The sequence below is a fragment of the Oryzias latipes genome, chromosome 23, assembly GCF_053564925.1.
Source record: "Oryzias latipes strain Hd-rR chromosome 23, Olatipes_Hd-rR_3.1".
Classification (NCBI taxonomy): domain Eukaryota; kingdom Metazoa; phylum Chordata; class Actinopteri; order Beloniformes; family Adrianichthyidae; genus Oryzias; species Oryzias latipes.
Window position 1 is genome coordinate 3886654 of NC_136259.1, and position 13314 is coordinate 3899967.

At 39.9% G+C, this 13314-nt stretch overlaps 1 protein-coding gene across 5 annotated transcripts in view; it reads right to left on the bottom strand.

Moving 5' to 3' along the window:
• Window positions 1–13314, bottom strand: part of ptprz1b (protein tyrosine phosphatase receptor type Z1b) — a 111935-nt gene that overhangs the window by 21978 nt on the left and 76643 nt on the right. For 2 of the 5 annotated variants that reach the window (XM_023952145.2, XM_023952144.2), the window contains exons 10-15: window positions 7784–7910; window positions 7640–7692; window positions 6156–6641; window positions 5069–5249; window positions 2982–3179; window positions 314–2329 (exon numbers count right to left, since the gene is read on the bottom strand). In XM_023952145.2, the coding sequence (XP_023807913.1) occupies window positions 314–2329; window positions 2982–3179; window positions 5069–5249; window positions 6156–6641; window positions 7640–7692; window positions 7784–7910 (3061 nt within the window). The remainder of the gene's footprint in view (window positions 1–313; window positions 2330–2981; window positions 3180–5068; window positions 5250–6155; window positions 6642–7639; window positions 7693–7783; window positions 7911–13314) is intronic. The other 3 variants (XM_023952147.2, XM_023952146.2, XM_023952148.2) reach the window with 2 other exon arrangements.

Here is a 13314-nt window from a genome sequence, read left to right on the forward strand (position 1 = left end):
GTCTTTAACATAGCAGCTTTAGCTCCAGGTTAGGTTATTGTGACTCGTCAACCATTCACACAAAACATTTCACCAAAGAACAGCAGCAGCCTTGTACTGATATGCAACACTTGTCAAAAATATCCTGATTCACTTTTATCGTGTAAACGTCAAAAAAATCATGGAATGCCAAAGAGCAGGTGATGTTTAGATGTCGCTGGAAACATCTCTGGTGTTTAAGGGTTAAACCATTCAGACAATTACCGGTAGTTTTCCTGCCATCCTGTTTGGGTGGAAAGGAAAGAAGAGGCAGTGAAAAGTTCAAACAGTTTACCTTTGGCTTGTGTTTGCTCCTCTGCTAGCAGGCTGGCATCTGTCAGTCTGAGCGCAGTGACGGAACGACCCGGTGAAGGATCTCCCCTTTTGTAAGTCAAACGCTCTCCAAAACCACCTCCCCCTCTGTTCTCTTTGCTCCACCTTCCTGCATGTTCACCACTCTTCTGACCTGCTTCACTCTCAGCCCCCTTTGAGTCTACGATAATAGAAACCAGCTTGTTGACACCTGACTGACCCTCTTCATCATTGCCAGTGAAAACCAAGGAGGATTCGGCAGAGGAGGAGTTTTTCCCAGCTGGCAAAAGGAGCACACCTTCTCCTCCTGGTGGGTAGTCCATCTCACTGCTCCCAGAGGCAGACTCAGTACCCCCTCCAACCAAGCTTTTTCCACCTCCACCTTCCTCACCATCAGTCCCAACAAACTCCCCAGAACCACTCATATCTGGACTCCCACTTCCACTCTCTGAAGTCTCACTTCCAGTCTCTGGAGTCCCACTTCCACTCTTTAGAGTATCTGAAATCTCACTTCCATTCTCTGGATTCCCACTTCTACTCTCTGAAGTCTCACTTCCACTCTCTAAAGTCTCACTTCCACTCTCTAGAGTCTCTGAAGTCCCACTTCCATTTTCTGGAGTTCCACTTCCACTCTCTGGAGTCCCACTTCCACTCTCTGGAGTCTCAGAGGTCCAACTTCCACTCTCTGGAGTTCCACTTCTCCTCTCTGGAGTCCCACTTCCACTCTCTGGAGTCTCTGGAGTCCCACTTCCACTCTTTAGAGTATCTGAAATCTCACTTCCATTCTCTGGAGTTCCACTTCCACTCTCTGGATTCCCACTTCTACTCTCTGAAGTCTCACTTCCACTCTCTAAAGTCTCACTTCCACTCTCTAGAGTCTCTGAAGTCCCACTTCCACTCTCTGGAGTTCCACTTCCACTCTCTGGAGTCCCACTTCCACTCTCTGGAGTCTCCGAGGTCCAACTTCCACTCTCCTGAGTTCCACTTCTCCTCTCTGGAGTCCCACTTCCACTCTCTGGAGTCTCTGGAGTCCCACTTCCACTCTCTGGAGTCCCACTTCCACTCTCTGGAGTCTCCGAGGTCCCACTTCCACTCTCTGGAGTCCCACTTCCACTTTCTGGAGTTTGTAAAGTCCCACTTTCACTCTCTGGAGTCATACTTTCACTTCTGCTGTCCGATGTCCCTCCAAATGTGTTCCCTGGTGTGATTGTTTTCTCCTCGTTTGTTTGTGAGTGATAGCTTTCTGTCATACTAAACTGTCTCCCGTTGTTCTTTGCCCTCTGACAGCCCATGTGCATCTTTTCCTCTGCCTCACCCCTCAGCTCATTCTTCTCCTCTGTATCCAGTTCCTTCTCAGCATCCAATTCACTTCCTGAAGCTTCCTTATCTCTTCTAGCTGCCAACTCAGCTCTCATCAGTCTGTTCCTTTCATCATTGGTGGCTACGCCTAAAAAAACTGAAGCATGAGGTTGAGCTTCTGATGCTGTATCCCATTCCCACTTGAATCTACTGCTGTAAAGTCCAGAGCCTAACCCACTGGTCTCCACTGGATCATATGACCAATCAAAACCCCTCAGAGAGGAAGTGACAGAATCTGTGTCTTCATTGCTGCCAGACTTTTTTTCACTCTCATGATTAGGCACCAACTTGAAGTTCTGCCTAGGATGAGAACCTTGTTGAGAATAAGAAGTAACCATGTGTGATACAGAACCAGTTGGTAGAGGAGTTGGGTTCTCTGAACCCAACAACAAATGAACCAACGATACGTCTTCAGAGGACATGTTTTCATGGAGAGGAGTATGGTAGTTTTTGGTGATGGATCTACTGAAGGCTTTGAGTGAGGGACGTGTGGCGCTGACTGTCGTTCCTTTAGTAGAGTAAACGCCTTTATAGATAGAAACCACAACGGTTCTGAGGTTGATTCCATTCAGCACATTAGAAGAGTCTTTAAAGCCAGAAGACTCATCGATTATTGGCTCCTCATTCGCTGCTGAATTTACTGCAAAAACAAAAGCCAGAAGCAAAAATATTGATCTTCTTTGGAAAACTCAGTCATCCAAATAAAGATGGGGTTACTTCCAAGACACACTAGAGCACTTTAGGCTTCAGAGGAAAGAGATCTGTGCACCATCAAGGTAAGATCTTCATTGATTTCTCCCAAGAGAGACACCAGAAAAGATAAAGACAGATATACTAAAGTAAGGCCAACTTTTAGCCTTGTAGGATGAAAACCACCACCAGGGGAGGATTTACTACATGCTACTCACAAAGCTTGAGTGGAACTGCATAGACCTTTAGGAAATGAGGAAAGTTTGACCTTGTCCACTGACATGCACCAAGAATGGCAGAAAAGCCAAGCAAATTAGCCACTGCAGAGAGCAAAAAAGCCACTAATGATCACTCCATGTCTAATCAACCAGATCCTATCATCATGAATGTCATTAATGCCAGCAGAATTTACCCTGCACCACCAAACAAAATGCCACTTTGATTACAGAGCACAGCAGTGATGACCCACACAGACATAGAGTGAAAAAAGAAAAAACTAGCGCTAAACCTACCTGTACACTTGTCATGTTTAACTCATTTGTCCTATAACTACTTTTAGGGGGGGACAACAAAATGATGCACAAGAATGTGTTTGGTCTTACCATTGAACATGGGCTGAGTTGTGTGCAGCAGCACTTTGAGTAAAGAGGAGGTTGTAAGCGACTTGTAGACTGATTCTGCAAGAGTGTTGCTGACAGTTGCAGAGTTTATCTTGATGGATGAAGGGGTGGAGGACTCTAAGATGGTGGATTCTGGCAGAGATCTGTTCGGCAGTAACAGTCTTTTGTCCTTTTCTGTCACTGAGAGTAAAATGTTCAGAAGGTTGACTCAGTGGCACCAAAGACGGTATGAACAAGAGACCAAAACACAAGGTGTCAAATATGAGCCATAGACTGTAAAAACAATGGACGAATCGAGGCGTGAGGTCACCCATAGAAGATTCCTTACCTCTGGTAAGGTGACGGTGACAGTGATTGGTCTGAGTTGCTCAGACTCCTCGTATCTATGGCAACGACTGTCGTTAAAAAGGAGTGAGCTTATAGTGAGTTCCACCTCTTTCTCTACCTCTTGAACGCTGCGTTCCCATTGACTATGAAATAGCGCAAATTGGATTCGCGATAATAAATTCACCTGACGGAAACGCGTCAATTTCTAACAAACTTGCATTTATCCACACATAAACATGTGTGCGCTTGGAGGAGATGGTTTTTGAGGCGTCTCAAGGAGGACATATTTAATAAAAACTGCAATGGAAATATTTTTTTGAATTAAATGAGTCATGTGACCAACAACCCTGCACAGGTAGACAGATTGCATCCATTTTCTTAACCTGCTGGGACCACAGAGTTACCGGAGCCTGTCCTGGTTACTTTTGGGCGAAGGAGAGATACAGCCTAGAAAGGTTGCCAGCCTGCAGTCGCTTCACCAGATCCTGGCATAGCAGCTTGCTATCCCCGGCGGAAGCGCACGTTAGCTTGCTATGCCGGCACCTGGGCGGCTGGTTGGCTGCAGACAGAGTGCCAGACAGTCAGAGCAATTAATAAAAAGATCCTCTAGTTTGATTTTTGTTTCTATTCCCCCCCCCTGCTGGTCACAGAGACACTGAAGTAGCGGCAGAAAGATGTTTTCGCCGTGGGAGACTGAATGACTTCATAAACCCAGACACGGAGACATGATTACCCAGGCTTTTGTAGAACTTTTTAAAATGAAGAAATCCGATCTTTAAACATCCTCAGTGTCTTCCAAGCATTGTAATGAGATATACACAAACTTGTAATTTGAATGTATCTGCCATAAATCAAAGTATTGTTCACATCCATGTTTTTGAATGACTTACCATGTGAGTTGGTTTGAGTTCACATAATTGGGATTTAATGGAAATAGCAGAATTGTGTTTTATCGACATTTTTAGAAATGTAATAAAGTTATGCGCATTTGTGTCATGGAAAGCCAGACTGCATTCGCTTTCCCTTTTTACAGTCAATTACGCAGCTCGGGAGAATTGTACAAGCCACTGAGAGAGAACCATTTGAACATTGGAATCTGCCAACAGTCATTTTGCATTTGCTACCCTTTATTCTTACTTTTGGAGTTTTTCACTCCTGGTTCATCTGCGTTGAGACAAGAGACACAGGAAATTCTTTGTTTTTTTAACACTTAAGACTTTAACACAGAATTTTAAAATGAGAAGGAAAAGCCCTTAACGGATGACATGGATAAAGTCTGCTGCCATTGGCTACCCAAAATCAGTCAAACCCCTCAGATGTTTGACGTCAGATTCACATGCTTTTATGAGGCTTTTGATTGGTCAGTTGATAACTGGAATAACTTGCGATAAAGAAAAAACATCTTTTAAAAAATTTGGATTAGAAAGAAGATGGTAAGAAGAAAGTATCAGTTCAAGAATGGTCATTTTGACCAATAGAATGACTGAGTAACAGCTGTTTATAGAGATCTATGGGATTTTGGCTTCTTCAAACCAGTGGGTTCTTCCAATTTGGGAACACGAGAGGGGAGTGGTTGAGCTGTCCATTGTTTTTACAGTCTATGGTATGAGCTCAGTTCAGCCAGTCATTACCATCTACTGTTTTCACCAAAACCCATCCATGGTAAGGGCTCAACTCAATAACATCCTGGACATAAAGTTCTTTTTTATGCAAAAAGGGTAGAAATCTAGATCAAAACTGACCTGGTATGGCAGAGGCAGACACTGTTAAAGAGGAGGTGGTGGTGGAGTCCAGTGGAGAGTGGGTGAACATATCCTCGTAGAAGATTTCTGTGACTTGGGTGGTGTCCAATGGAGGAGTGTACAGGTCTATGTTAGGAAAGCCGCTTTCATCTGTGTGCTCTGGAGGCTCATTATGACCAGACTGTAGACGGAAGAGACAGTTTAGTACTTTATACCACTCAATTATATCTATCATAAAGGACACTAGATGTCTTTATGAGAGGATACCAAGTTAGGAAGGGAGTTTTTGGCTTCATAGACTACTTGGTGTTTAATCCCTACAGAGTAACCGGCAGAGAGACCAGGTCACTTTGGGTACATCCATGTAGGGACATAAACTTTATGCTACGTTCACACCAGACATGATGCGCGTTAAAGAACACACCAAATGAGCATTTAGCCCATGGTGTTCACACCAGACGAGCAGGGAGGGGATTCTTCTTCCTCTTTTTCTACTGTTTAGTAGAAAGACTTGGTATCATATAATTACAGCCTGATCATTTTTAAAACCTTAAGAGGGACACCATACATACATCACTACCAAGTCCAAGCCCCTGATTGGTCAAAGTTTGACCGGCGTTTTGTACAGAAAGCCATAGCCGCCGTCATAGAAACTTGCAAAGCGATACGTCCACTTAAGAGTCTTGAACGAGAAAGACTACATAGACTTTTTCTTAAAAGTGGTCGTTTGATCGCAGGTTGTCGAAGGCGGTGTGTACGTAACTTCACACCAGTCTTGAGCGCAACCCAATAACACCGGAGCTTTGGCTCCAGTATTGATGCTCTTTGAATTACGGCAATGCTTTGACCATTTACGTAATAAACATTAATGGAGTCTGAACCTGAGTAAAACAGCTTTGCTCTAATATCCAACACTTTTTTGCTGCAACACTCATCAGCTAAAAGCTGTTTTTTTCAGCTTTAAAATCCAATTACGTTTATTTTGTAAATTGTTGAAGAATTGCATTATTTCAAAGAGCCTCAACACTGGAGCTAAGGCTCTGGTGTTCCAGGGTTAAATAGTTGCATTGTTTTGGTGCAGAAGTACCTGAGCTGACAACACAGACAGAGATGCTTCTTCTGTGATTTGCCGTCGGATTGATGGTGGAGCTGTCGTCTGCGCAGCCGGAAACAGGAAGCCTGGTTGCTGGGTTATGCGAGTGATCCAAATCGCGCTGTTGCTAGAAAATCCATGATTTGTGACGGGCTGCTGTGCTGGTATCAGGTGCTTACTCTCAATCCAGTTGTGGTCAGAACTGTGGAGCTGGGACCTGTTTTGGCCTGATTTGTCTTCACCGTTGTGGTTGAGTGGAGTTTTGTTTGGAGCGGTTGAACCAGGAGGGGCTGAATCAATCTGCAATGAGCTGTGTTGGTATGTCTGGGTCTTGTCTGTGGGCTGGTTCTGAGGAGGTTGGGGATGGTTTTGGTAAACTCTAGTCTGCTCTACTGGGATCTCCTCCACTGGGCTGTGATCTGGGGTTAAGTCCGGTTGGTTCTGGTTGTCTGATCTTTCAGGGTCATCTACTGTTGAGACCTAAAGAAAGGAGAATGACAGACATTTAGAATAAACTCTTCTCTGGCTTTAATCACAGACAAACACACAATAAGCCTTTTTTTTAAAGTTTATCTATGTTTTTTTAAGTGGTACAAATCATTTAGTATAGACAAAACGTAGTCCCATAAAGATTTTGACCATTTCTACATTCAATTAGCTTAGCTTCACACTCAGCAAATATTTAGTGTGTAAAAAAATCTTGAGTAGTTCACTTGAGGACAGTATGGACTAAAATGAGGCCTGAGTAGGATTAAAAAAGAAGCATAAAGCAAAAAAAACAGTTGATCCTGATAATCCTTTGACTTTAAAGTCCCACTCCGATCATCTCTTGATCTATTTTCAAAGCGTTCCCAGTGGTCTTCTTATTATGATCATGCTGTTTTTAGCCAAAACCCTCTTCTGGGACATAGTCTCTGCAGAGCGGCAGTAGTTCATTAGAAATTCATCTCTGAGTTGTGGGGAGGACTGTTGGCGTGGAAATAGGCCCGCACTCATTTCCCGTGATCCCTTTGTTTACACATTCTCTCGCTAGCTTACAGCCCCTCACACCGGCAACCTAACATTAGCGCAGCAACAAAAATGGCGAGCAATATCAAAGCTATCCAGCCGTACAATTCTGATCCAGATTCCAGCTCAGACGGGGAAAACAAAGATGTACGTCCATCTATTTGTCTACAAGTGGATGCATTGGAATGGAGCAGAGCAGTGAGCTTATGGCCCTCCAACTGTAGTTTGTATGTAACAACCACAAACTTTTCAAATGACATTTTTTCAATTGCTCCTGATTCACCACAATTTGAACAAAGACATATTCAGAAACTCAGTTCTAACTTTAATTTTCTTTAGAAATAGAATTTATCATAATTTTCACAGGAGTGGGGCTTTAATGGATAGCAAGTGTTTGGGTTTCTTTTACAGCTTTAAAATAAGAAAAAATAAAACACAGATGAATCCACAGATTATGGCGGCGTCCTTACTGCTCTGTGGACGTTGGACTTTTCCGTGGCAGTGTCAGGTGTGGACTCACTCTCTAAAACAAGGAGTATTAAAAAATAAAGTCATTTGACAACAGTGAGTTTACCAGATAGAAATGTGTGCACTAAACTAAATTGTGCTTTTACCAGGGTCTTCCAAAGGCATGTCGACAATGACCTGGTCGCTCCATCGTCCTCTGAGGCCGTTAGCACAGTTAGCTACCACCTGAACAACATAGCTGCTGTTAGCTAACAGGTTGGAAATGATGGCGCCCTGCAAATACAGACAAGAGTATTTTAATTACACACACAGGGTTCAAAACATGAAAAAGATTTGCTTGAGGGGCTTTAATAATGCATATCAATTTTTAAAGCTTTTTAAGTGTATTATCTTGTTAATTTCTCATTATAAACAATTCCAAAGTGTTATTTTGATCCATTCACGCATTTCTGAGCATTCCTCTAAAAACCTGCACTCTGAACACCAGCCCCTCCCAATCTATGACATCGAGCGGGTTCTCACATTGTGACATCACAAAGTGAGAACAGCCCCTTCCAGGAAAAGTCTGTGCTGCCAGCCCCGCCCCCAGTATAACACACACGCCCACTTTCTCTGTGGAGCTAGCGGTAAGTCCATCTTTGTAAAAGATGGATGTTGTTTGTTTTCGTGGGTAAAACGCAGACACGCTCCTGAGGCTGGCCGTCGTGAAATGGGCGGCACCCACAAGGAGTGAAAGGCGGAGTCTTAGAGATCGAGTCAATTTACTTCCGTGTAGGAAAATGAACCCTGAAAATAACTCGTATTTCACAAGAAAATTGTTCTTTAGTTTGCTAAAGGTAATTTTTTTTTTTTTTTCTTCCACAACTTTTTATTTAAAGAATTAGTCATGACAACACAGCAACTTCAATAATACCAGTTACGTTTTCCTTATAAAAAGACAAAAAGCAAAAAGGAAAAAAATAATTAAAAAAAAAAAAAATTTATAAAAAAAAAATTATAATTACATAAAACAAAACTTAACAACGAACATTGCTTCTCTTACATGATACCATCACAGCTCTCCTTTTCAAAAGCTTTTAAACTGAGATTGCAAAATTCCGTGCGGTTGAGATCAAAAATCTGTTGAATCATCTAATAGTTCTAATTTTTGAATATAATTAATAAAGGGTCCCCAAATTTCCTCAAATAGGTGTTGTTTGCTTTTATGGATATACATTATTCTTTCCAAAGGAAGGCAATACAACATTTGTTTTAGCCACTGATTTATGCTAGGTCTGCTCATGTTTTTCCAAGCCTGTGCAATACACCTTTTAACCGTTAAGAAACTGATATCAATAAGTGTACTCTCTGTATTACTAAAATTATGTTTCACTGGATACATAGTCAAAAGAAATAGGGTAGGGCTCAATGTAAGTTGTTTTGAGATTATTTTTTCTATTGGAATTTTAACTTCTTCCAAAAAGATTTGTATTTGGTGACATTCCCACATGCAATGCTTCAATGTGCCTTTAAATCCACATTTTGCACAAACATCTGGTATGTTCTTATTATATTTATTTAGTTGCACTGGTGTCGTATATAAACGCATTAACCATTTAAATTGTAGTATTCTCAGTCGACTGTTAAAAGACATAGAATGAATCTTACAACATGCCCTTGTCCAATAATTTTCATTAATATTGAGTGATAAGTCATCATTCCATGATTTTAATTTACCATTTGAGTTCTCTGATATATTAGATGTCAATAAGTTATAGAGGTCCGAAATTATGCCTTTTCTTAATTTGTTTTTCATCATCTGGGTTTCCAGCTGTGAAAAAGGAATTTTGTTAAGACTCTTTTGGTTTGCATTCACAAAGCTTCTTAACTGAAGATATTTAAAGTAGTGTTTTTTATCCAGGTCGTACATAGATTTTAGCTCCTCAAAGGACATAAAGGTATCAGACTGTAGGGGGTACAAATCTCTAATTGTTCTAAGTCCTTTGGATGCCCACGTTTTAAACGTTGTATCCATTCTTCCTGGTACAAAACACTGGTTACCCCAGATTGGGCTGAATTGTGATAAAGAATTTACTTCTTTTAAATAGTTTTTGACCTCAAACCAGACCTTTATCATGTGTTTCAAGAAAGGATTTTTGATGTGTCTTTGTAACTTTCTTATTTTATCGGAGTATAAGAACGACGGTAAAGGTATTTTTAAATTGTGGGACTCCATTTACACCCAATGTGGATTATTCTCATTAGAGAAGTAAAACATAATGGAGCGCAGATGTGTAGCCCAGAAGTAATGCTTAAAAATAGGGCATTTTAGCCCCCCTCCATCAAATGGTAAGTATAGTAAAGTAAGACGGAGTTTAGGTTTTCTGTTGTTCCATATAAAGGCTACTGTGATTTTCTTTAACCAAGCAAATAATTCTAGAGGGGGTGCCAGAGGGATATTTTGGAACAAGTATAGCAGTTTTGGCAATACGTTCATTTTTAGGATATTTATTCTTCCCATTATAGTTATGGGCAGCTTCATCCATCTGTCTATTGAATCTTTGATTTTTTCTTTTAAGTAATCATAGTTACGTTGGACAACTTCTTCCAGCTTTGGTACAATTACCACTCCTAAGTATTCAAAATGTTCTACTACTTTAAAGTGAGATGTTTTGGAAGTGGGGTTTTGCCTTTCCATAGAATTTAGCATTAAAATTGAGGATTTTGCATTATTCACTTTATATCCTGAAATACTTCCAAATATTTGAATCACTTCCAGCACTGCTGGGATTGATGAAGTAAGGTTACTCAAATATAAAATGACATCGTCTGCAAACAAAGAAATTTTGTGTTCAGTGGGTCCTATTGTGATTCCAGTTATCTGTGTATGTGCACGAATCGCTGCTGCAAATGGTTCTATTGCTAAAGTAAAAAGCAAAGGAGAGAGAGGACATCCTTGCCGACATCCTCTCTTAATTTTAATTGGCTTAGAGAAATTTCTATTTGTTAAAATTTCCGCTGTCGGGTCTTTATACAAAATCTTGATCCATTTTATAAAGTTGGATCCGCATCCAAATCTTTCCAAGATACTGAAACGATAGGGCCACTCAACCCTATCAAATGCTTTTTCTGCATCTAATGACAGGAGAGCAGTATCTCTGTTTTCTTTTGAATGATATTTAAATCTCTTCTCACATTATGAGATCCTAGTCTTCCAGCAACAAAGCCATTCTGATCTCTATTTATTATATGTGGCAGAACGTTTTGGAGACGCCTTGCTAACAATTTGCAAATAATTTTAAGATCAGAATTCAGTAAACTAATAGGCCTCATATTCTCGCATTTGTTAGGTGGTTTACCTGGTTTTGGCAGTAATGTGATAAGGGCTTGATTCATGGAGAGTGGAAGACATTCTTCTTCAAATGCCTCAGTAAACATTTCCAGTAGGGGTGTTAGCAATTTATCATTAAATTTTTTATATATTTCAATCGGAATACCATCTGGACCTGGACTTTTTCCTGATTTCATGTTTTCAATAGTTTGTGCGACTTCTATGTTATTAAACTTTAAATTCAAATTGATCTTATTCTCATTTGAGATAACTGGAATTTTCAGCCTATTTAGGAAACTATTAATGTCAGTAGGATTGCAGTTCCCTTGAGCGTCATACAGTTTCTGGTAATACTCTCCAAAGGCGTCGTTGATATCTTTTGGATTGACTAAGTTTTGTTCATTTTTTGTGATACATGTGATAGAGGTTTTAGTTTCCAGTTGTTTTATTTGCCATGCCAATAATTTTCCAGCCTTGTCACCTTGTTCATAAAATGTTTGTTTTAACCTTAAAAGGCTCGATGCAGCCCTGTTACTGGACTGTTTGTCATATTCTGCTCTTAGGAGTAATAACTCTTTTTTTGCTTCCAGATCCCCATTTTCATAAATTTTTTGTTGTGTGTGTTTTATTTTGTTCTCTAGTTGTGCAAAATTTTGTTTGTCTTTCTTATTTTTATAGCTTGTGTAACTAATTATTTTTCCTCTAAGAAATGCCTTAAAGGCATCCCATCTAATGCAGGCTGAAGTTTGATCTGTGTTGAAGTAGAAAAAGTCATCTATTTGTTTTCCTATGTATTTAACAAACTCTCCGTCCTGCAGCCATTTGTGTTGGAATCGCCATCTAGGAGGGTCGCTGGATATTTTTTCATCCCTGTATACTAGGCAACATGGAGCATGGTCCGAAATTACAATATTGTCATATGTACATTTTTGGATTTTGGACATCAATTCAGAAGAAATTAGGAAATAATCTATACATGAGTAGGTTTGAAATGTTGCAGAATAGCATGAATAGGCCTTGGTTTGCTGATTTAATTCCCTCCAAATATCTAGCAGTTTTAGTTCTTTCATTGATCTCAGAATACTCAATCTACAGTTGTTATGAGTTTGGTCGGTTCCTGTGGATCTATCCTGGCTTGGATTTAAGGTACAGTTAAAGTCCCCAGCTATTATAAATTGCCCGGGCAGCGCTGAAAGTGTAAGGAACAGGTCTTCGTAAAACTTAAAATCATCAGAATTAGGACCGTAAATATTAACCAAATTTAATGTTTCCAACAATAATGATCCTTGTATTATTAAATATCTACCCCTCTTGTCTTTAATCACATTACTAACATGGAATGGTACAGATTCATGAATAAGGGTCATCACTCCTCTTGCTCTGGAAGAAAATGCTGAAGCAAATACGCTCCCTCGCCACCTTCTTCTAATTCTTTTTTCGTCTTCCTCTAGAAGATGGGTCTCCTGAAGAAAGACTATTTTGGAACCCATATCTTTTATTTTGTTTATTACTTTTTTGACCTTTTTGAAACGTTGCAATCCCCTGCAATTCCATGTTACAAAGTTTAGATCTACTCCTTGCATTGATTTGGACAGATCAAAGTATTTATTTGCATTTAGAGTACATTGTCTCTTGAAAAAAAAGAGATCTGTATTTCTTTTTAGCTGCTGTGAAACTTTCACATAATACAATGAACATTTTTTTAAAGAGAAGCCTAACTAACCTGGATATACATATCCAAAGCCTAGAGAACATATCCAAAACACCAAACTTGAACACCCGTTACCCCATTTACCCAACTGAAGGTTACCTGCTAAAGGTAATTTATTATCATATACAATACGGACCAAAAGTTTGGACATGCTTTCTCGTTCAAAGAGTTTTCTTTATTTTCATGACTATAAAAAATTGTAGATTCACACTGAAGGCATCAAAACTGTAAATTAATACATGTGGAATTATATTCATAACATAAAAGTGTGAAACAACTGAAAATATGTCATATTCTATGTTCTTCAAAGTAGCCACCTTTTGCTTTGATTATTGCTTTGTACACTCTTGGCATTCTTTTTATGAGTTTGCTATGAATTTGCTGGAAAATAAAATAAATAAAGTAATAAAGTAAAATAACAATTAATAATTATATAATAATGAGAAATTAAAAATACCCCCAGACGATATCTTTGTCCATTCCGATGTTTTCCTGTAAACATCGTCAACTGCCAGATTAAGGGACATCGCCCAACCCTAATCTCTACAACGACTGTTCAAAGGAGACTGTGTGAATCAGGCCTTCATGCTAGAATATCTGCTAGGAAACCACTGCCAAAGAAAGGCAACAAGCAGAAGAGACTTGTTTGGGCTAAA